Source organism: Crotalus tigris, unplaced genomic scaffold (genome assembly GCF_016545835.1).
Source record: "Crotalus tigris isolate CLP2741 ecotype Arizona unplaced genomic scaffold, ASM1654583v1 scf7180000020623.132173, whole genome shotgun sequence".
Classification (NCBI taxonomy): domain Eukaryota; kingdom Metazoa; phylum Chordata; class Lepidosauria; order Squamata; family Viperidae; genus Crotalus; species Crotalus tigris.
The window spans coordinates 32,775-54,555 of record NW_024098109.1 but is presented as its reverse complement, the minus strand read 5'-3'; the positions used below and the strand labels follow the sequence as shown (position 1 = coordinate 54,555).

The following is a 21,781-nucleotide window of genomic DNA, read 5'->3' as shown; positions in this document are numbered from 1 at the left end:
AAGGTGAAGTCTCTCTCTTCCATATTATGTTCTCGCCAATAATCTCGCAACTCCCAATCCTCTTTCAAGTCAAAAAAGGCCTTAGGTAATTTGGCCTGTTTAAAAGAAGTAGAAAATCCTTTTTTGTCTCTATAAGTGTCTAAAACTCCATTCCAATCTCCCATTAATATAACAGATCTATAATCCAATAAAGTCAATTTTTGATGTAACAACTTGATTTCCCCAGCAAGGAGGAATGGTTTTGGACCAGTACAGGTAATCCTCGGCTTACAACCACAACTGAGCCAAAATTTCTGCTGCTGAGCGAGGCAGTTGCGAAGTGAGTTTTACCCCCACATTTTACGACATTTCTTGCCACAGTTGTTAAGTGAATCAATGCAGTTGTTTTGTTAGTCACACGCTTGTCAGATGAATCTGGTTTTCCCCACTGACTTTGCTTGTGAGAAGCTCGCAAAAGGGAATCACGTGACACCCCCCCCCAGGGACCCTGCCACCATCATAAATGTGAATCAGTTGCCAAGCGGCTGTATTTCGATCACGTGACCACGGAGATGGTGCGACGGCTGTAAGGGTGAAAAACGGTCCTAAGTCCCTTTTTTCGGTGCCGTTGTAACGCTGAATGGTCACTAAACGAATGCTGGCAAGTTGAGGTTGTAAGTTGAGAACTACTTGTAAGCTGGCCCTCCTGGGGATTGTGGCGACAGGAGGGAACATGCTTTACTTGACACTCCCCCCAGTCCTCTCTCTCCAACTCACCGCAGCACAGGCGGGCGGGGAGCAGCGTTCACGACGACAATGCACCTGGTTGGAGACACAGGTGCAGGAGGTACATTCGTCCACCTGCCAACGCTGGTTGGACTGGAACACCTGGCTCAGGTGGGAGCAGTTCTGGCTGGGATCTGGGGAAAGAGATGGAGAAGGGAGGGGGGAGAAGGTCATCTCCTCTTGCAAACTGCCCCTCCTTCCTGCCCCCAAAGTTGCTGCAGCTGGATTCCCACCACCAGCTCACCTGGGGGAGAGATTCCACTTGGTGAAGAGGTACTAGCTGAGCTTGGAAAAAAATCAGCATTTTTGGCAAATTGTTTTGGCAAAAGAAAGCACAGGGTCTTAGATATTGGAACACAACGATCATAGAACACTAAAATGTATTTGCTAACAGGGATGCACAAAACAGCAATCTCCTTTTCTTGCTGTGTGTCTTTTATTTTCTTACCTCGGCATTCGGCACAGCACTGGCCCGGCACCCGCACCTCCACTAGGCCATCTGGGCACACCAAGGGCAGACACTCCTGGATGTGGCACTCGACGTGTCCCAGCTGCACACCAAATAAGGGAGCCGATGTTAGATCGCAAAGTTGTGTGTCTCAGAGACACCGGCCTCAAAACTGTGCTTTCTCTTCCATTTTCTGCTGTAACTGCTGTGTATTGGATCCTGCTGTATTAGCACGTGTATGTATATTGCTCCTGGGGTATGATATTGTAGGTAGTGTAAGATAAAGCACCATTTAATGTAGACCACTGTTTACTGTGTTTACTCCTGTGTTATCTCAGCGCAATAAGACTGCATGCTCTGACAGGCCATGATCACGTGATTCCAATCTACAGCATTTTTCGCCAGAAACCCAGTTTACAGTTCAAAAAACATGTTTTGTAGACAATGGGTTCATTTAACGACTGTGCTGTTCACTTAACGACTTTGGCATTTGCTTTACAACCATTGCCCGTTCACTTAACGGATCCGCTGCAAAAATGGTTGTAAAATCTGGCCTGATCATCCACTTGACGAGCAGGAGGACTCAGGATGGGAATTCTGGACTCAATCAAAGTCGTAAGTCAACGGACCATGCAGGGTTTGGGTGGAAAGTGGGGGGCAGGTTCTTACGTGGCACGAACAGGACACGCAGCTGTCCACGCTGTCCTTCCAGGTCTCCCCGTCAGACACATGCCGGCCGTCAGGCTCAATCACGCATTCTGCAAAAAGAATTGTAGAAGAACAGAGTTGGAAGGGACCTTGGAGGTCTTCTAGTCTGACCCCCTTTCCAAGCAGGAGACCCTATCATTCTGGACAAATGGCTGCCCTCCCTCTCTTTCTTTTTTCCCTCCCTCCTTTCCTATCTTTCTTTCTTTTTCTTTCACTTTCTTTTCCTCCCTTCCTCCTTTTCTTTCTCTTTCTTTCTTTCTTTCTTTCTTTCTTTCATTCCCTCCCTCCCTCCCTCCATTTATTTCGCTTTGTTCTCTCTTTTCCCTCCCTCCTTTCTTTTTCTCTTTTCTTCGCTCTCTTTTTCTTTCCCTCCATCCCTTCTTTCCCTCCTTTCTTTCTTTCATTCACTTTTCTTTCTTTCCCTCCCTTTCTTTCTTTCTTTCTTTCTTTCTTTCTTTCTTTCTTTCTTTCTTTCTTTTTCTTTCTTTTTTTCTTTTCTTTCCCTCCCTCCCTTTTTTCTTTTTTCTCCATCCCTCTCCTTCCTTTCTCCCTTTCTCTTTCTTTTTTCTCCATCTCTTTTCCTTCCTTCCTTCTTCTATCTTTTCATTCTTTCCTTCTCCCACCTTTATCCTGCTTATAACTAACTCACGGCCGTGAACGTATCCAACCTGCCTTCCCCTTCTTATTTTCCCTACAACAACAGTCCTGTGGGGTCTGCTGCACTGAAAGGGAGGGGTTGGGCCAAAGTCACCCGGCTGGCTTTCCTGCCTAAGGTGGGACTAGAACTCGTGATCTCCCGCTTCCTAGCCTGGTACCTTAACCACTAGGCAATACTTCCAGAGGGCAGGGAGGGGGCATAAAGGGCAAAGACGGGTCACCGTCACAGACTGGGCAGCAGGACCCCGGGGGGGTGAAGCGTTCGGCGGTGGGGCAGCTGAGCGACGGGCATCCTCGGAGCACACAGACCCAGGTCAGATCCTGCAGGGAAACAGGTGTGGGAAGCGGAAACATGGGCTGCCGTCCTCCTCTGCCAGGCTGAGGCCCAGGTGAGCTAAATCGGGCCTCGTGCACAAAGTATGGAGGTAAAGTCTGTGCTGCGCTCAGTTTTACAAGCCGAAGGCGGGATCTGGAATCCCAGTTGCTCCGGTGTCAGTCCAGGCTGGAACCTCACCTGGCAGGTACAGGTGTAGCAGGGGTCCTCCGTGGCTTGGACCTGGTTGCCCAGCAGAGCGGAGGTGCAGTTGCTGAGGGCTTCTTTGAAAGGAGAGGCAGCGGGAAAAGGGAAAGGGAGGAGGGGGAGAGGGAAGGGGAAGGGAGGGAGGGAAAGAAAGAAAAACAAAGTGAAAGAAAGATGAAGGAAGAAAGAAAAGAAAGAAAAAGAAAGGGAGGGAGGGGGGGAGAAAGAAAGAAAAAGAAAGAAAGAGAAAAAGAAAGTGAAAGAAAGATGAAGGAAGAAAGAAAAAGAAAAAAGAAAAAGAAGGGAAGAAGGAAGGGAGGAAGGAGAAATAAAAATAAAGGAGGGGAGGAGAGGAGAAGGGGAGAGGGAGAGAAGAGGGGAAGGGAAAAGAAGGGAAGGGGAAAAGGAGAAGGGAGAGGAAAGGAAGGGAAGGAAAAAGGGAGAAAGGGAGGGAAGGAGGAAAGAAGGAAGGAGGGATGGGGAAAGAGAAGGGAAGGAAGGATAGAAAAAAGGAGAAGAGAGGAAAGGAGAAGAAGGGAGGGGAAGGAAGGAAAGAGAAAAGAAGGAGAAGGGAGAAAAGAAGGAATGGGAAGAGGATAGGGGGAAAGGGAAAGGAAGGGATGAAGAAGGGAGGGAGAAAGAAGCTTTTAGGAAGACTTCCTTTTTCAAAAGGACCCCCCCCCATCTCCACCGTGACCCTTTTAAGTCCAGGGGCTGCCCTGGTCACCCTGTAACTGCCTAGGCTGGGGGGACGGTGGGGGAGGCCTAAAAGGGACCTAGGTGGCCCTGCCAGCTTCGCCTCCCGCAGAGAACCCCCCCCTCTGCCCGCTGCCTTTCAGAGGATGTGCCGGACTACACTACCCATCATCCATAACCAGGCCGGGCGAGGCTGCTGGGAACTGGAGTCCAAGACCCCTAAGCAGGGCCTGTTCAGAAGGGGCTGCTCTCCAGACTTTTGCGCCTATCCCCCCTTTTGATGGAGGGGTGGTCTCCCGTGAGCCCCCAGCCCCACTCCTGCTCGGGGGGGGGGGAGACTCACGTGCACAGGTGGGGCAGCAGTTGCCAGGTGTCGGTGCCTGAATCTGGTCCTGGGTGCAATCCAGGAGGCTGGGGCACCGTCTGCGGTGGCACTGCAGATGCGGATGGCCGTCCGACATAAGCTGGGAAGGAGAGCAGAGACAGCGAGTGAATTTGTGGGTGCGCAGGTGTGAGCATGTGTGTGTGTTTGTGTGGGCATGGGTGTGCTTGTGTGGGCGTAGGCGTGCCATTTGTGAGTGTGTGTGGGTGTAAGTGTGTGTGTGTAGGTGTAGGCGTGTCATGTGTGACTGGGCGTGTGTGTGTGTGCCGATACGGGATGGACAGCTATGGAGGATGGGGATCAATTCCTCAAGGAGGGGGTCTCCTACCTGACAGGTGCAGACTTCACAGGGGTCTTCCCCAGGCTGGAAGCTCTCCCCTGGCCCGTATTTACGGCCCCCGTAGCTGCAATCTGGGAAAAGGAAGGCGAAGAAGGAGAAGAAGGAAGAACAGAGGAAGAGACTCAACGCAGATAACAGATAAGAGAAACTTTGTCAAGGCCATGGTTTAGAAGCTAACCAGCTTGTATAATGTAACGATGGGAATGACGCAGCAGGGTCTGTGTCCTTTTAAGAGCCCTGTATAAAAGGAAGGCTCTGCTGCCGTGTTGCCTTTCTCTTCCGTTTCCTGCTGTAACTGTGGTTGATTGGATCCTGCTGTATTAGCACGTGTGTGTAGATTGTTCCTGGTGTATGATATTGTAGATCAGGGGTCTTCAAACTTGGTCCTTTGATGACTTGTGGCCTTCAACGCCCAGAATTCCTCAGCCGGGCACACGTGCCTGGCTGAGGAATTCTGGGCGTTGAAGGCCACAAGTCATCAAAGGGCCACGTTTGAAGACCCCTGTTGTAGATAGTGTAATATGAACCACCATTTAATATAGACCACTGTTTACTGTGTTTTCCTCCTGGGTTATCTCAGGACACTGAATAACACAATAACAGAACATCAGAGTGGGAAGGGACCTGGGAGGCCTTCTAGTCCAACCCCCTGCTCAAGCATCAGTGAGATCGGGGGTTCCACCACTAAAGCCGGAGAAAGACCCCACCATAGCCCACCCCCCTTCCCCCCCAGGGATCCCGCTGGCCCCCTTCCTCACCTGCACACACCGGGCAGCACTCCCCGGGCATCTCCACCTGCGCGGGGCAGGTGTTCATGCAGATGATCCGGGTGCAAGTGACGACGCCATCCGCACAGAGGCAGGCCTGGCAGGGCTCCGAGGGAGAAAACCAGCTGCTGCCATTGGGCCGGTCCTGGCCCTCCTGCATGCATCCTGCAGAAGGGGGGGGCAGAGAGGGGTCAGGCCCGCTGGGGGGCGGAAAAGCCCCTTCTCTTCTGGGCAAGACAGGGGGGGCTCTGTTGCTTGGGCCAGCTCTTTCTTTCTTTCTTTCTTTCTTTCTTTCTTTCTTTCTTTCTTTTTCTATTTTTTTGTCTCTCTTCTATCTTTCTTTATCTCTCTCTTTCTCTTTCTTTACCTTTCTCAATTTCTCAATTTCTTTCTTTCATTTTTCTTTCTATTTATCTCCTTTCTTCCTTCCTTCATTTCTTTCTATTTTTGTCTCTTCTTTCTACCTTTCTCTTTTCTTTCTTTCTTCCTTTCTTCCTTCCTTCCTTTCTTTCTTTCTTTCTTTCTTTCTCTCCCTTTCTATTTCTCTCTATTTCACTTTACTCCTTCTTTTTTCTCTTTCTTTCTTTTCTTTCTTTTTTCTTTCTCTTTGTCTCTTCTTTCTTTCTTTCCCTTTCTCTATTTCTCTTTTTTCTTTCTATTTCTTTATCTCCTTTCTTTTTTTCTTCCTTCATTTCTTTCTTTCTCTCTATTTTTGTCTCTTCTTTATATCTTCTTTCTTTCTTTCTTTCTTTCTCTTTCTTTCTTTCTTTCTTCCTTTCTCTTTCTTTTTCTCCCTTTCTTTCTCTTTCTATTTCACTTCTTTCTTTCTTTCTTTCTTTCTTTCTTTCTTTCTTTCTTTCTTTCTTTCTTTCTTTCTTTCTTTCTTTCTTTCTTTCTTCCTTTCCCATCTTACCACATGGTAACCAGTTGGGGGCAGCTTTCTGCTCACTACAGCAATGGTCAGGCCAGTGATCTTTTTGTCTCAAACAATAATGAGGACTAGAAACAAAGTCTTGGGGAGACTAAATGGCTAGTCATGAGAAAAGAAACAGTTGAGGGCCCCTTTTTGAGGCCATGTTCCAGGGACGATGTGGTGTCACCTTTGCAATGTGGGCAACAAATTCCAGGCTCCGTCACTGGGTGGGCACACGTGGCAGGAGGGCAGACGATGACCTCACAGTGGACATTGCCATCCTGCAAGAGGGAGAGAAGGTCAGGACCATCCTCTGCCCCACTGATCTTGGGGTCTGTTCCATCCCCTCCTTCACTTGACCTTCCTTGTCAGAAGGTCACAAAAGCTGATCACGTGATTCCCTGGACGCCGTGACCGTCATAAATATGAGTCAGTTTCCAAGCATCTGAATTTCGATCAAGCGACCACGGGGGAATGCTGCAACAGTCGCAAGTGTGAAAAGCGGTCATAAGTCCCTTTCTTCCCTGCCGTTGCAACTTTGAATGGTCACTAAATGAACTGTTGTAAGTTGAGGACTACCCACAGTCTCCATTCATTTGGAGGGGCTGAACAGTCACTAAATGAACTGTTGTAAGGAAAGGATTACCTGCACTCAGATCTCGCTTTACTACTTTTCCTGCAACCGTTTAACTTTGGTGAAAAAGCCGAGCTCGCACTTCAACCCAATGTGGAGTTGATGATCTCTCTTTCCTAGAGGCCTGAATTGAGGCAGGTCTGACAGTCCTCCTGAATGGCTCCCCAGCCTGAAGGTTGAGATTTCTGCCTGCGATGCAGAGGTTAACCCTGGGCAGCCCATCCTTCCCCTGCAGGGAAACTGTGCCACGGGATGGAGGTGGGCACTCACCTGGCAGAAGCACCGCAGGCATGACTCCGGCTGGAAAGCCTGCCCGTGGGCATAGCGTTCCCCTTCGAAGAGGCAGTCATGGCACAGGGGGCAGCAGGGGCCCGGAGCTGGGTGCGAGCAGAGCGTCGCCTCGCAGGGTACCGGCTGGCAAGAGGCTTCGCCCCCAGGCTGGCAAAGAGAGAGAGAGAGAGAGAGAGAGAGAAGGATAAGTGGCCTCCTGCCATCACAAGGGCGTGGGAAGAATCCCAAGTAGAGGGGTTTGCCCCGGGTGGTCAAAAAAGTCAAAATGGCAGCCAGGATGGTTCAAAATCACTCTCCTCATGTTTTCGACAGCACCTAAAGGACAGCCCGGGTCCCAAGACTTGATCAAGCTAAGATCGCACCCCTCCCAGTCCAGCACACAGCCCCTCCCCTGCACAGGGGGAGCACACAAAGATGGACAAGAGGGTGCTACACCCCCAACCCACCCAGGGTCTTCATTCAAATCTGCTCTCCAGGGTTAACCCCAATTGCTCCTTTAATCGACAGTCGAGGGGTTGGCAGCATCGCCCCTCCCCTCTAGACTGTCAGCTGCCCACCCCCTTTTTAGCTTCGGTCACAGTGTGTGTGTGGAGTGTCAGTCAAAAATGATTGACCCCTTACAGATCGAGCTGTTTTTCTCAAGCAGGGACACTTTTAAGATGGGTGGACTTCAGCTCCCAGAATTCCCCAGCCAGCAGGCTTTAAGATGGGGGGACTTCAACTCCCAGAATTCCATGACTGGCTGGGGAATTCTGGGAGTCGAAGTCAACCCTCTTAAAGTGCCCCTGCTTGAAAGATATTGCTCTAAATCAGGGCTCTCCAAACTTGGCAACTTTTAAGACTTGTGGACTTCAATTCCCAGAATTCAGGGATCCATATTAGCTGTGGAATTCTGGGAGTTGAAATCCACCCCTCTTAAAGCGGCCCTGTTTGAGACATACTGCAATAGAACTGCGACGGTGACGATTATCTTGACTTTTTTGGGTCCCCTGCACAGTGGCACGGATGTGGTCACTCTCTTGACTTTTTTGACCTCCCTTGGGTGAGGTGGGGTCCACAGGACGACGGCATGAGGGTCTTACCCCACAGGAGCACTCCTGGCAAGGGTCCAAAGCCGAGAGCCACTGGGTGCCTTCAAGGTACTCCCGGCCTCCGTGCTGGCACACTAGGGACGAGAGCAAAGTTGGGGTGAAGTTCCCAGATTTGGGGGATACCCAATCACTTTGCCACCCAGCCTGCTTTGTAGCCAATTGCTAACCGGCACGTCAGTACTAAAATCTGTTTGATGTGCGGTTAGCATCCCTGCCACACCCAGCCGTCCTTACCTTGGCACTGCGGACAGCATTCGCCAGGCTTTCGGCTGGGTTTGGCACACAGGGCCGGTGGGCATGCCACAGGGGTGCAGATCACGTTGCCCCCCAGGCAGCTGCAGCGCTGGCAGGAATCGGAGGGCGGGGCGAAGACCGCTCGGTTGGCGTATTCCTGACCCTCGTAAAGGCAGCCATCGCACAAGGGGCAGCAGGCAGTCCGGGCGAGGGGCACGGGGTGGGCACACTGATGCGGGCAAGGCTTGGGCTGGCATGTCACCGTTCCTGCCTGGGGAGGGAGAGGGTGAAGAGCTGGCGAGGGGCAGGGCCAAGGCAGGCGGGCTGCCTCCCCCAAGTGAGGGATCCCTCTTGGGGCGGTAAGATCCGACCTCAGCCTGAAGTGCTGCCCGGTTGGCACCCCGGAGTCAGAAAGAGTGGCAGGTCAGTGTCCCACCAGGGTGAATGGCTGTGGTGGGGAGGGACAAAGGAACCCTGGATCACTTTGGGTCACTCTCTGAGCTGGGGTCGTTTTCTTGCAGACATTTCATGACCTGATTAGGGAACATCATTGGTGCTTGAAAGGGAGGGGGTTGTGGGGGAGGAGGAGGAAGAGGAGGAGGAGGGGGAGGAGGAGGAGGACTGTAGGATCCTTGGTGCTCTCTGAGCTGGGTGGTTTTCCTGCAGACATTTCATGACCCAACTAGGTAACATCATCAGTGCTAGAAGGAGGGGACTTGCAGAGAGGAGGAGGAGGAGGAGGAGGACTGTGGGGGTCCTGGGTGCTGTCTGAGCTGGGTGGTTTTCCTGCAGACGTTTCATGACCCATCTAGGTAACATCATCAGTGCTGGAAGGGGGCGTTCACTCTCATTTTATATTCTACTGGCTTGCCCTGCCAGTGGGTGATGCCGCCTTTTCAGGCTGGGCTCCTGCACCTTATGCCCCCTGCCAGGTAGGCCAGAGCAGGGTGTGCAAGCAATACCCTCGGCCGGTACGCTCACTCACCCGACAAATACACTTGTGGCATGCATCCTGGGGCGAAGTGAAGACCTCCCCACTCTTGTAGAGCTGCCCCTGGTAGCGGCAGGCGCCCGTGCATTGGGGGCAGCACTGCCCAGGGGGCGTGATGGGCTCCTGGCACGGCGCGGGCGGGCACGGGGTGGGAGAGCACTTCACTGTGCCACGCTGCGGGCAAAAGAGGACAACTTCAGATCTTGGTCATAGGAACTGTGGCTTGCACCCCCCTCTCCAATTGCAATAACTCAGCTCCCTGCCCCCACTACTAACCAGGCATTGGCACTCCTCGCATGGCTGGTGTTGGGAAGCGACGCTCTCTCCATCTCCGTAGTCCTGACCCTGGAACCTGCAGCCTGGAAAGGGGAAAAGGGGCCACTCAGAGTTGGAGCAAAGAAATCCTGTCTGGCCCTTTAAGAAGCTGGGAGGGTGGAGAATTCTGGGAGTTGAAGTCCGCCCGTTCTTAAAGCGGTCAGGATGGTGCTTTGTTCCTTTTGTTGTTTTCTTTTTGGGTTGTGATTTTTAAAGCAATGAACAAATGAGTGAGTGAGTGAGTGAGTGAGTGAATGAATGAATGAACGAATGAACTAATGGATAGCCCTGCAGATAAAGAGCAGCATCTCTTGAAATCACTCACCCTGGCACAGGGGGCAGGCACATGGGCCAGGCACCGGATGGGCACAGTTGGCAGGCGTGCAGGGCTTCTTCATGCAACGGACTGAGCCCGCCTGCAGGAAGAGGAAGAGGAAGAGGAAGGGAGGGGAGAAGAGAGAGAGAAAGAAAGAGAATGCTTTGTTGGCCACGGTGTTCGGTTAACTGCTGTGGCGTTTGCTTAGTGACCACAGAATTTTCCCAAAGATGCCTTTTTAGGAGGCAACTGGACTTCCTTGTTTTTCTTTGAAGATATTTTGCTTCTCATCCAAAAAGCTTCTTCGTGTTCTGACTGGATGGTGGGGAATGGGAAGATTTATACTCCTTGTAGAGAGCTGGTCGTTTGCATTCTTTTAGAGGGTCGTTGAGGCCACCTGGAGGTTTGTCTGTGTCCTCAGGGTCACCTGAGTGGTGCAAATGGGTGTGGAGCCTTCTTGGAACTGCTGAAAGGGTTGGGACGCCCATTTGCACCACTCAGCTGACCCTGAGGACACAAACAAACCTCCAAGTGGCCTCAACGACTCTCTAAAAGAGGGCAAATGACCAGCTCTCTGCAAGGAGTATAAATCCTTTATTCCCCACCATCCAGTCAGAGCTGAAGAAGCCTCTTGGATGAGAAGCGAAACGTCTTCAGAGGAAAAACCAGAAAGTCCTGTTGCCTCCTGAAAAAGCACCTTTGGGACAACCATGGCCTGGAGGACAGGAGATTTCTCCCTAAACATAGACTACAGAATTTGTTTAATGACTTGATATTATGACTGTGCCACTCACGGAATGCTCTAAAAACAGCATGTCAAATGGGGTGCAATTACATGGGGACCAGCTTAAAGGCAAGGCTGACTCTTCCTTCTGTTTCATTTTTTCTTTCTTTCTTTCTTTCTTTCTTTCTTTCTTTCTTTCTTTCTTTCTTTCTTTCTTTCTTTCTTTCTTTCTTTCCTTTCTTTCTTTTTTCTTTCTTTCCTTTCTTTCTTTCTTTCTTTCTTTCTTTCTTTCTTTCTTTCTTCCTTCCTTCCTTCCTTCCTTCCTTCCTTCCTTCTTTCTTTCCTTCCTTCCTTCCTTCCTTCCTTCCTTCATTTCTTCCTTTCCAGCAGAATTACAGTCGTAATTCGAGGACTGGTGAAAAAGGAAGCGTTCCCAGTTCTGCCAAAGCCAGAGGCTTCCAGACGGTCTGGCCACATGTGTGTGTAAACCCCAGATTCCAGCTGTTTGCGCAAGGGCAACTGAAGCTGTTTTAGTGCACCCCTGGGCAGCGTGTTGACTGTTTCATGCTTCCTTCCCAGCAGTTCTTTTGGCTGGACGGTGATTGGCAGATGCGGGAAGCCGCCAGCAGGGAAAGGGCCAGACGCTTCCAAGGAAAATGTTTACCCAGCGAGTTTCTGTTCCCCCCCAGAGGCCCCTGTGGCCTGGCCGTTGAAAACTCCAGTTGCGGAGTTTGTGTGGTGGAAGGCCTTGCTTGCACCCGTGTTGTTTTTTTTCCAAATGTGGCAACTCTTAAGACGGGTGGACTTCAACTCCCAGCATTCCCCAGCATAGGAATTGAAGTCCACCTGTCTTAAACAGTTGCCACGTTTGGAGAAAGACAGATTTACATGATGTAGAAATGAAGGCAGGCTTTGATCTTTCTTTCTTTCTTTCTTTCTTTCTTTCTTTCTTTCTTTCTTTCTTTCTTTCTTTCTTTCTTTCTTTCTTTCTTTCCTTCCTTCTTTCCTTCTTTCTTTTTCTTTCCGCTTTCTTTTTTCTTCCTCTTTCCTTCCTTCCTTCGTTTCTTTCTTCTTTTTCTTTCTCTATTTCTTTCCTTCCTTTTGTTTTCTTTTTTCTCCCACTCCTTCCTTCCTTTCTTCTGTTTCATTTTCTTTCTTTCTTTCTTTCCTTTCTTTTTATTTCCGCTTTCTTCTTTCTTCCTCTCCTTCCTTCTTTCTTTCTTTCTTTCTTTTTCTTTCTTTTTCTTTCCTTCATTTTGTTTTCTTTTTCTGCCTCTCCTTCCTTCCTTCCTTCCTTCCCTTTCTTTCTTTCTTTCTTTCTTTCTTTCTTTCTTTCTTTCCTTTTTCTCTTCCTTCTCTCCTTCCTTCCTTTTTTTCTGTTTCATTCTTTCTTTCTCTCTCTGTCTCTCTCCCTTCTCTCCTTCCTTCCTTCCTTCCTCTTTCTTTCTTTCTTTCTTTCTTTCTTTCTTTCTTTCTTTCTTTCTTTCTTTCTTTCTCTCTCTTTCTTTCTTTCTCTCCCTCCCTCCCTCCCTCCCTCCCTTCCATCTCTTCCCCACCTGCTCCTGGCCACGGCCACACTCACCTGGCAGGTGCACTCAGAGCAGAGAGGGTCCGCTGGATCAGGGACGGAGTGGCCACTGGCAACGGTGACCCCATGAAAGGCGCAGTCTATCTGGCGGGAGGCAGAGCAGTTAGTGGAGCCTCACGGGAGCCCTGGGCTCAGCTGTGGCTGCTGCCAGGGGGCTGGGCACCCAGGGGGGCATCGCCCCTGGCACGTCTTGGGAAGAAAAGGATCCTTTAGGCCAGGGGACTAGACCAAGCACTGCCCGGGTAGGAGATGTTTGAGTAGAGCCTCCCTTGAGAGTGAGGAGTGAAGGGGACGTTACCGGTTTTCTTGCTGGAATTCTGGACTCTGTGTAGCCTCTTTTCTGACCAACAAAGATGCCAACTTTTGTGACCCTCCACAGGTCGCTTCATCAAATGCACAGAGTGGCTTTAGTGTGTGTGTGTGTGTCCGATGACACAAACCGTGGCTCACAAAACTGTGGCCTCTTTGAATAAAATTTGCCTCTGGAGAAGCGAGCTGCAGCTGAGGGCCGGTGTTAACTATTTTTCATTTTATTCCATTTATCAAATTTAGAAGTCGCCCATCTCCCTCACGGAGGGAGCCTGTTTATGCCCTTTTAAGAAAATCGGTGACGGAATTTGTATTTCACTTTGCCTGCCGAGTCCGTCCCTTTTTTTTAACGTGACAATTTGTGGGCCGAGATTGCACCAGAGGGTTAAGTACAGACAGTCCTCAAATTACAATGGTTCGTTTAGTGACCGTTCCAAGTTACAACGGCACTGGAAAAAAGGGACTTGTTCACACTTAACGACCGTCGCAGCCTCCCCAGGTTCACGGGATCACTGGGCCACTGACTCATATTTAGGATGGTCGCAGCATCCCGCAGCATCACGTGATTCCCCTTTTACGACCATCTGATCAGCAAAGACAATGGGAGAAGCTGGATTCATTTAACGACCGTGATACTCAGCAACTGCAGCAATTCACTTAACAACCATGTTACTCCCTTAAAAACGGCAGTGACTCGCTTAACGACCGTGGCAAGAAAGGTCGTAAAATGGGGTAACGCTCACTTAACCACTGTCTTGCTTAGAGACGGAAATGTTGGCGTCTATGGTGGTCGTAAGCCGAGGACTACCTGAGCTGGTTGAGGGTGGGGGGTGAGGATAGCCTCCCCCCAAAAGGTCAGTGAGATCGTTGTCCACCTCATTTCCTTGTGGACAACCGCACTTCCCACGTTCTCCTGCCCTCTCCCACCCCTCGGACCTCACCCTGGCAGGTCGGACAGCACTGGCCGGATGTCCGCAGAGGGTGGCTGCAGGGTGCCTGGAAACAGGGCTTCTTTGTGCAGGAGACGAAGCCGTCCAGGCAGGAGCACAGACTACAGGGGTCTTGGGGGTCTGGGAACTTCTGCCCGCTCAGGTAGCGTTGGGAGACGTACTCGCACCCTTGGGAAAGGGAGAAAAGAGAAGGTTCCAGTAGACCAGGAGTAGGCAACCTTGGCTCTTTTATGACTGGTGGGCTTCAACTCCCAGAATTCCTGAGCCAGCATGGGGGAACTATGGCCCCCTCATGACTCGTGGACTTCAACTCCCAGAATTCCTGAGCCAGCATGGGGGAACTATGGCCCCCTCATGACTCGTGGACTTCAACTCCCAGAATTCCTGAGCCAGCATGGGGGAACTATGCCCCCCTCATGACTCGTGGACTTCAACTCCCAGAATTCCTGAGCCAGCATGAGGGAACTAGGGCCCCCTCATGACTCATGGACTTCAACTCCCAGAATTCCTGAGCCAGCATGGCTCAGCTTGAAACCTCTCTCTTTCCCCTCAGCACGACTGGCTCAGGAATTCTGGGAGTTGAAGTTCACAGTTCATAAAAGAGCCAAGGTTGCCTACCCCTGGTCTAGGCCTAGGCAGCTTTATGACATGTAGACTTCAACTCCCAGAATTCCTGAGCCAGCCATGCTGAGGGGAAAGGGAGAGGCTTCCAAGCTGAGCTGTGCTGGCTCAGGAATTCTGGGAGTTGAAGTCCACGAGTCATAAAAGAGCCAAAGTTGCCTACCTCTGGCCTAGGCCTAGGCTGCTTTATGACTCGTGACTTCAACTCCCAGAATTCCTGAGCCAGCATGAGGGAACTATGCCCCCCTCATGACTGGTGGACTTCAACTCCCAGAATTCCTGAGCCAACATGGCTCAGCATGGAAACCTCTCCCTTTCCCCTCAGCATGGCTGGCTCAGGAATTCTGGGAGTTGAAGTGCACCAGTCATAAAAGAGCCGGGGTGGCCTACCCCTGCAGTAGACGCTCTGGAGCTCACCCGGTGGGTCTTCCTCGGCAGTTGCGGCATCAGGATCAGCGGAGAGGAAGGGTCCCACCAGATCTCCTCTGCGCTGATGAGGATGAGATCTGTCGGAAGGACTGACTCTGCCCTATGACGTCCACCCGCTCCGTCAAGACAGGAAGGCAGGACGTGTTATGGGTCCCCTTCTTCTAGAGGCACAGGGGGCAGTCTTGCTCAAGAAGTGTTTGCACAACTACAAGTTGTGCACCGGTTGCACCCATTCCGGGACTAAAGGGGCCCTTCTGACGGGCAGCCACTCCTTCATCACCTCCCGTCTCCTGGTGAATGGGCCAAAGTCAGCCAACCGGCTTTCATGCCTGAGGTGAAACTAGAACTCCCCGTCTCCCAGTGATTGGCCCAAAGTCACCCAATGGCTTCCACGCCTAAGGGAGAACTAGAATTCACTGCCTCCTGGTGAATGGCCCAAAGACATCCAACCAGCTTTCATGACTAAAGCGGGACTAGAACTCCCCGTCTCCTGGTGATTGGACCAAAGTCACCCAGCCGGTTTTCATGCCTAAGGCGGGACTAGAACTCACCGTCTCCTGGTGATTGGCCCAAAATCACCCAGCTGGCTTCCACACCTAAGGGAGAACTAGAATTCACTGTCTCCTGGTGAATGGCCCAGAGACATCCAACCAGCTTTCATGACTAAGGCGGGACTAGAACTCCCCATCTCCTGGTGATTGAACCAAAGTCACCCAGCTGGTTTTCATGTCTAAGGCAGGACTAGAACTCACCGTCTCCTGGTGATTGGCCCAAAGTCAGCCAAAGGCTTCCACGCCTAAGGGAGAACTAGAACTCACTGTCCCCTGGTCTCCCCCTTTGGGCCCGGTGCCTTAATCACCCAACCAAATTGCTTTTAGAGGTTCAACCAAAAGACCCCCACCCCTCCCAAGTCAGGAGGTTTGGATAACGTGGCCCTGGGTGGTTCCAGCCAGATCCTTTCCCTGCTTCTGGATTTTTCCTTCTCCCCAAACAAGATGCCTTCCCTGGAGGCAGGCCCACTCCCCCACCCACCCCCAGGACCCCCACCCTCCTGTGTACCTTCACAGCTCTTGCAGCAAGGCCCAGGCACCGGGAAGGGGCACTCGGCCGGAGGGCAGGCCTTGAGTTTGCAGCTGACGCTCCCTTCCCAGCAGGAGCAGAGGCGGCAGGGGTCTTGGGGGTCCGCAAACTGCTCCCCGTTGGGCAGCTCCTTGCCCTGGTAGAGGCAGCCTGGAAGGGGCAGAGAAGGGCCAGTGAAGCCGAAGAACTGGTGGGCAGGACACCCCCCCCCCCGGCCCCGGGGATGGGAATGAACCCCCCTCTCCCGGCAGACGTAGCATAGAAGTAAATAGTCCTTGACGGTCAGGATTGAACACCTGGCAGTGGGCAGTGAGCCTGCAATATAGCATTCTAACTACTGCATCACCAGGGGTCTCCCTCCCTCCCTTCCTTCCTTCCTTCCTTCCTCCCTTCCTTCCTTCCCCTTCCCACTCTCTTCTAGCACTGATGCTGTTCCCTAGTTTGGTCATGAAACATCTGCAAGAAAACCACCCAGCTCAGAGAGCACCAAGGACCCCACAGTTCTCATTCCTTCCTTCCTTCCTTCCTTCCTTCCTTCCTTCCTTCCTTCCTTCCCTCCCCCCCTCCCTCCCTCCCTCCTTCCTTCTTCTCCTTCTCCTTTCCACCTAGCACTGATGATGTTCCCTAGTTGGGTCATGAAACGTCTGCAAGAAAACCACCCAGCTCAGAGAGCACCAAGAACCCCACAGTTCTCATTCCTTCCTTCCTTCCTTCCTTCCTTCCTTCCTTCCTTCCTTCCCTCCCACCCTCCCCTCCCTCCCTCCCTCCCTCCTTCCTTCCTTCTTCTCCTTCTCCTTTCCACCTAGCACTGATGATGTTCCCTAGTTGGGTCATGAAACGTCTGCCAGGAAACCACCCAGCTCAGAGAGCACCAAGGACCCCACAGTTCTTTTCCTTCCTTCCTTCCTTCCTTCCTTCCTTCCTTCCTTCCTTCCTTCCTTCCTTCCTTCCTTCCTTCCTTCCTTCCTTCCGACTTAGCAATAGCACTTGTATACCGCTCCACAGTGCTTTTACAGCCCTCTCTAAGCAGTTTACAGAGTCAACCTATTTGCTCCCAACGATGTCGGTCCTCATTTTACTGACCTCGAAAGGACGGAAGGCTGAGTCGACCTTTCAGCCGGTCAGGATCGAACTGCCAAACGGCTGACAGCCGCCAGTCGGCAGAATTAGCATGCAATGCTGCACTCTAACCACTGTGCCACCACAGCTCACATGGTCAGATGTGGGGTGCAACCCGCTTGGGGACCCTTCTTTTAAGTTGAATGAGCGAGCCCCCCCGCCCCCCAGGACTGGGATTCCAGGGATGTTGTGAACCCTGGAGGTTTTTAAGAAGAGACTGGACAGCCCTTTGTCTGGAATGGCAAAGGGTTTCCTGGCTGAGCAGGGGGTTGGACTAGATGACCTCCAAGATCCCTTCCAGCTCTATTCTGATTGATTGATTGATTAGTACTAGAGGTTTTTAAGAAGAGACTGGACAGCCCTTTGTCTGGAATGGTCAAGGGTTTCCTGGCTGAGCAAGGGGTTGGACTAGATGACCTCCAAGGTCCCTTCCAACTCTGTTACCATCGCAAGAGCGGCAACACCCCTGCTGCAGCGGGTGGGAGCACAGGACCGGCGCGCAGGGCTGGCGCTGGCAGGTGATGGTGCCGTTGGCGCAAACGCAGTTGCGGCATTTCTCCGACGGGTCGTAGAACCGCTCCAGGTGTTGGTAGGAGACCCCCAGGTACAGACAGCCAGCTGGAGGGGCTGCAGAAGGGGAGGGGGGGCTGTCAGAAGGGTGGCATGATCCCCTTCCTCCTTGCCCCCCCCGTAGGAGGCCCGCTCGGCATTGGGTGGCCCAGGCCGTTGTGGGGTGAGGGGCTAAAAGAAGGGGGGGCCCTACCTGGACATTGGGGGCAGCACTCCTGGGGTCTCACGGTGGGCTCGGGGCAGAGCAGGGGTGGGCAGCGGTGGGAGAGGCACTGCACGTGGCCGTTCTGCAAAAGGGAGGCAGGGAGGGAAAGAAGGGAAGCGTGCTGGCATCTCTCCTTGATTCGACAGGCACCCTTGAGGTCATGTAGCCCACCCCCCCTGCCCCAGGAGCGACCCAAGCTATTGTCTTCTCTAGGCGGGGGCTGCCAACTTCCCTTGCCACTGCTGGGCACTCACGATGCAATGACATTGCCGGCAGCGGTCGGTGGGGTGGGGGAATTCTGCTCCGTTGGGGTACTCCTTTCCGGTGTAGCTGCAGCCTGGATTGAAAATAAAAATAAAAATAAAAAATCAGAATCACAGAGTCGGAAGGGACCTCGGGAGGTCTTCTAGCCCAACCCCCTGCTCAAGCAGGAGACCCTGTACCGTTTCAGACAAATCGGCAGCATTGTTTTTTGCAGGGAAAGGGAAGAAAAAAGGATGCAAATGGTATAGGCCAGTGGTTCTCAACCTTTTTAATGCCACGACCCCCCCCAACCGGTCATAAGTCGAGGACTGCTCGACTGGTGCAGCACCGTTTGCAGAATGGGGCTTTTGGCGGGCTCAGCAGGGCAGAGACAGCCTGGACAATTCCTGTTGGCTTTGGAAAGCCAATAGAATGAGACTCTATTCAAGAGAGTCTCTTCTATTGGCTTTCAAAAGCCAATAGAATAAAAGGGAGTAACACAGCTAAGGAAAAGGGGGAAAAAATGGCGGACTGCGTTGTTTGGAGACCCCCGTGAAATGGTCGTTCGACCCCAAATGGGGTCCCGACCCACAGGTTGAGAACCACTGGTATAGGCTCTCCTGCTTGAGCAGGGGGTTGGACTAGAAGACCTCCACGGCCCCTTCCAGCTCTACTCCGATGAATTAAATCTCCACTTGTGGCGTGGGGTTCATCGGGCATTGCACGTCAGGCAGAACCAGCTTTCTGGGCCAACCCTGGGAGACTCTGCCAGCCACCTTACCATTGCAGTTGTTTTGGCAGCAGGAGCCCGGCAAGGGGTGGGCGCAGAGGGGAGCCAGGCACTTCCGTGGGGTGCAGACCAGCTCCCCCCCGGAGCAGACGCAGGCCTGGCACAGATCCAGCGGGTTGGGGGCTTCCTCCCCGTCTGGTACCACCTGGTTCTCGTGAAGGCAGCCTAAATGGGCGGGGAGGAAGGAGGGGAAGTTGGTGCTGAGACTCACATACACAGCGCTGTTGGACTCCCCCTCCCATCATTTTTATGCATGGATTTATTACAGTCCCGAGATGGCTCAGGGCGTTTACGATATAGTAAGGAGTAGACCTGTAAAAACCATGATCCACATAAAAAGAGATTAAAGTTACAGATGATTAAAAGCAAACTTTCCTTTCTTCCCGTTCCTCCTCCTCCTCTTCCTCCCTCTCTCCTTCCCTTCTCTTCCCTCTCCTTCCTTCCTTCCTTCCTTCCTTCCTTCCTTTTCCTCCTTCTCTTCTTCCTCCCTCCCTCTTTCCCTTCCCTTCCCTCTTTCCTTCCTTCCTTCCTTCCTTTTCCTCCTTCTCCTCATCCTCCCTCCCTCCTTCTCTTCTCTCCTTCCTTCCTTCCTTCCTTCCTTCCTTCCTTCCTTCCCTCCCTCCTCTTCCCTTCCTTCCTTCCTTCCTTTTCATCCTTCTCCTCTTCCTCCCTCCCTCCCTTCCCTCCCTTCCCTCCTTCCTTCCACTTAGCAATAGCACTTGTATACTTCCTTCCTTCCTTCCTTCCTTCCTTCCTTCCTTCCTTCCCTCCCTCCCTCCCTCCCTCCCTCCCTTCCTTCCTTCCTTCCTTCCTTCCTTCCTTCCTTCCTCCACATCTGGAATTCCAGAGAAATGAAGCAAGAGGTGGAAGGTGCCCCATCGATTCCCTCCTGTTACTCACTTGGGCAGGTAGGACAGCAGGATCCAGGCCTCCGCTCTGGGTGGGGGCAGGTCACGGGTGGGCAGACGGTGGGTGAGCAGTGGACGGTGCCCCCCTGCAAGAGAGGAGACAGACGGGGGTTTAGAGCTGAAGGACCCTCTGATTCTGCTCCTCATCCATCTAATCCAGAGCCCTTGGAGAAGCTCCAATGGAGATAAATATGCTTTTATTTACTATTATCCTTCTCATCTTTTCTACTACCTTCTTTTATTGGTATCATTATTATGATTGTTATTACTTTGTTGATTGTATGTAGACTGCAAGCTTCTTCACTGGAGACAAATTCCCTCTGTGTCTGATCACACTTGGCCAGTAAAGAATTCTCTTCTCTTCTCTTCTCTTCTCTTCTCTTCTCTTCTCTTCTCTTCTCTTCTCTTCTATTCTATTCTATTCTATTCTATTCTAATTTCTATTCTATTCTATTCTATTCTATTCTATTCTAATTTCTATTCTATTCTATTCTATTCTATTCTATTCTATTCTATTCTATTCTAATTTCTATTCTATTCTATTCTATTCTATTCTATTCTATTCTATTCTATTCTATTCTATTCTATTCTATTCTATTCCATTGTTAAATTATGATAGTCCTTTTTGGAATGAAAAAATTACCCCTGTTCTTATGACAATTCACAGCCCAAATAGAAACGAATTAAGCCTCTGTAACATTTTGCATGGTTCATATCCGCCCAGATAATAGTGCAAATGTGTCCCTTGCTCTTCCACTAGCCTGGATGTTGCTTTGTCTGAATGTAGCAAGGCTGTGAGCAACAGGGCCAGAAAGACAGCGCAGGCAGGTCCCTTGGTGGAGACCCTAATGGCATCATGCATGTCATCATGCCAGCGACACAGACAGTGCATTCAGATCAGCCCCGCACAAATTGCATCGTCTCAGCTAAGCGACAACATCGAGATGCTTCCCCTTCCATGGATGCCCATGAGAACCAATTGCAGAGGACTTAGAGACCCCCCAAAGGAACCAACAAAAGGATGCTTGAGTTTGGGGTGTCAGTTTAAGGATTTGGGCTGCCAGACAACTGAAGGAGGGCAGGAATATTTGGGGGTATCTTTCCTGGGTCGGAGCTGAGGGGTCTCACCTTGCACTGGCAATTCTGGCAGGGATTGTCCAGATCGGCAAATTCTTGGCCGTGGCTGTAGAGGCGCTGGTTGTAGAGACACTGGTGGCATTGGGGGCAGCAGGAACCTTGAAGGAGGCAGAGGGGAGGGTCTAAGACCCCTGGTACAAGGGAGACCCTCGGCCCACGTCTAAATTTCCAACAGCCGAGCACTCGTTCCCACCCAGACGGTGAGACACAGCACTGCAGCGTACCTGTTGCTTTGACAGTGAGACGAGCAACATATAAATGTAATAAAAAAAGCAAATAAATAAAGTGGGGGGGCACTAAATCAGGGGAGAGAAGAGGAGCAGAGAAGGGGTGCTAAGACCCCTGGTGCAAGGGAGACCCTTGGCCCACATTTAAATTTCCAACAGCCGAGCACTCGTTCCCACCCAGACGGCGAGACACAGCACTGCAGCGTACTTGTCGCTTCGACAGCGAGACGGGCAGCATTTAAATGTAATAAATAAAGCAAATAAATAAAGCGGGGGGGGGACACCGAATCAGGGGAGAGAAGAGGAGCAGAGAAGGGGTGCTAAGACCCCTGGTGCAAGGGAGACCCTCGGCCCACGTCTAAATTTCCAACAGCCGAGCACTCGTTCCCACCCAGACGGCGAGACACAGCACTGCAGCGTACTTGTCGCTTCGACAGCGAGACGGGCAGCATTTAAATGTAATAAATAAAGCAAATAAATAAAGCAGGGGGGGCACCAAATCAGGGGAGAGAAGAGGAGCAGAGGGTTCCTTAGAAACCGAAATGCAAGAATGTCTAAATATTATTTAGTGCAAGATTTCTTTTTTTTTTTAAAAAAAATGAACGATCTCTTAGAACAGGGGTCTTCAAACTTGGCCCTTTTAGGACTTGTGGACTTCAACTCCCAGAATTCCTCAGCCAGCCATGCTGGCTCAGGAATTCTGGGAGTTGAAGTCCACGAGTCATAAAAGAGCCAAGGTGGCCTACCCCTGGCCTAGACCCATCTAGACCCATCTTTGTTTTCTTTAATGTTAGCTTGATTTTTTTTCTGACC

At 51.4% G+C, this 21,781-nt stretch overlaps 1 protein-coding gene across 2 annotated transcripts in view; it reads right to left on the bottom strand.

The window, feature by feature from the left end:
* LOC120319335 (kielin cysteine rich BMP regulator) overlaps positions 1-21,781 on the bottom strand; it is a 50,705-nt gene that overhangs the window by 6,353 nt on the left and 22,571 nt on the right. For both annotated transcript variants that reach the window (XM_039368087.1, XM_039368088.1), the window contains exons 13-36: positions 20,733-20,839; positions 19,597-19,690; positions 18,688-18,861; positions 17,918-18,000; positions 17,652-17,745; positions 17,333-17,515; positions 15,749-15,919; positions 13,631-13,807; positions 12,375-12,460; positions 10,078-10,168; positions 9,714-9,796; positions 9,432-9,611; positions 8,447-8,717; positions 8,204-8,286; positions 7,101-7,268; positions 6,384-6,477; positions 5,275-5,448; positions 4,505-4,587; positions 4,138-4,258; positions 3,093-3,175; positions 2,800-2,899; positions 1,883-1,971; positions 1,214-1,316; positions 757-899 (exon numbers count right to left, since the gene is read on the bottom strand). In XM_039368087.1, coding sequence (XP_039224021.1) covers positions 757-899; positions 1,214-1,316; positions 1,883-1,971; positions 2,800-2,899; positions 3,093-3,175; positions 4,138-4,258; positions 4,505-4,587; positions 5,275-5,448; positions 6,384-6,477; positions 7,101-7,268; positions 8,204-8,286; positions 8,447-8,717; positions 9,432-9,611; positions 9,714-9,796; positions 10,078-10,168; positions 12,375-12,460; positions 13,631-13,807; positions 15,749-15,919; positions 17,333-17,515; positions 17,652-17,745; positions 17,918-18,000; positions 18,688-18,861; positions 19,597-19,690; positions 20,733-20,839 — 3,035 coding nt within the window. The remainder of the gene's footprint in view (positions 1-756; positions 900-1,213; positions 1,317-1,882; positions 1,972-2,799; positions 2,900-3,092; positions 3,176-4,137; positions 4,259-4,504; positions 4,588-5,274; positions 5,449-6,383; positions 6,478-7,100; positions 7,269-8,203; positions 8,287-8,446; positions 8,718-9,431; positions 9,612-9,713; positions 9,797-10,077; positions 10,169-12,374; positions 12,461-13,630; positions 13,808-15,748; positions 15,920-17,332; positions 17,516-17,651; positions 17,746-17,917; positions 18,001-18,687; positions 18,862-19,596; positions 19,691-20,732; positions 20,840-21,781) is intronic.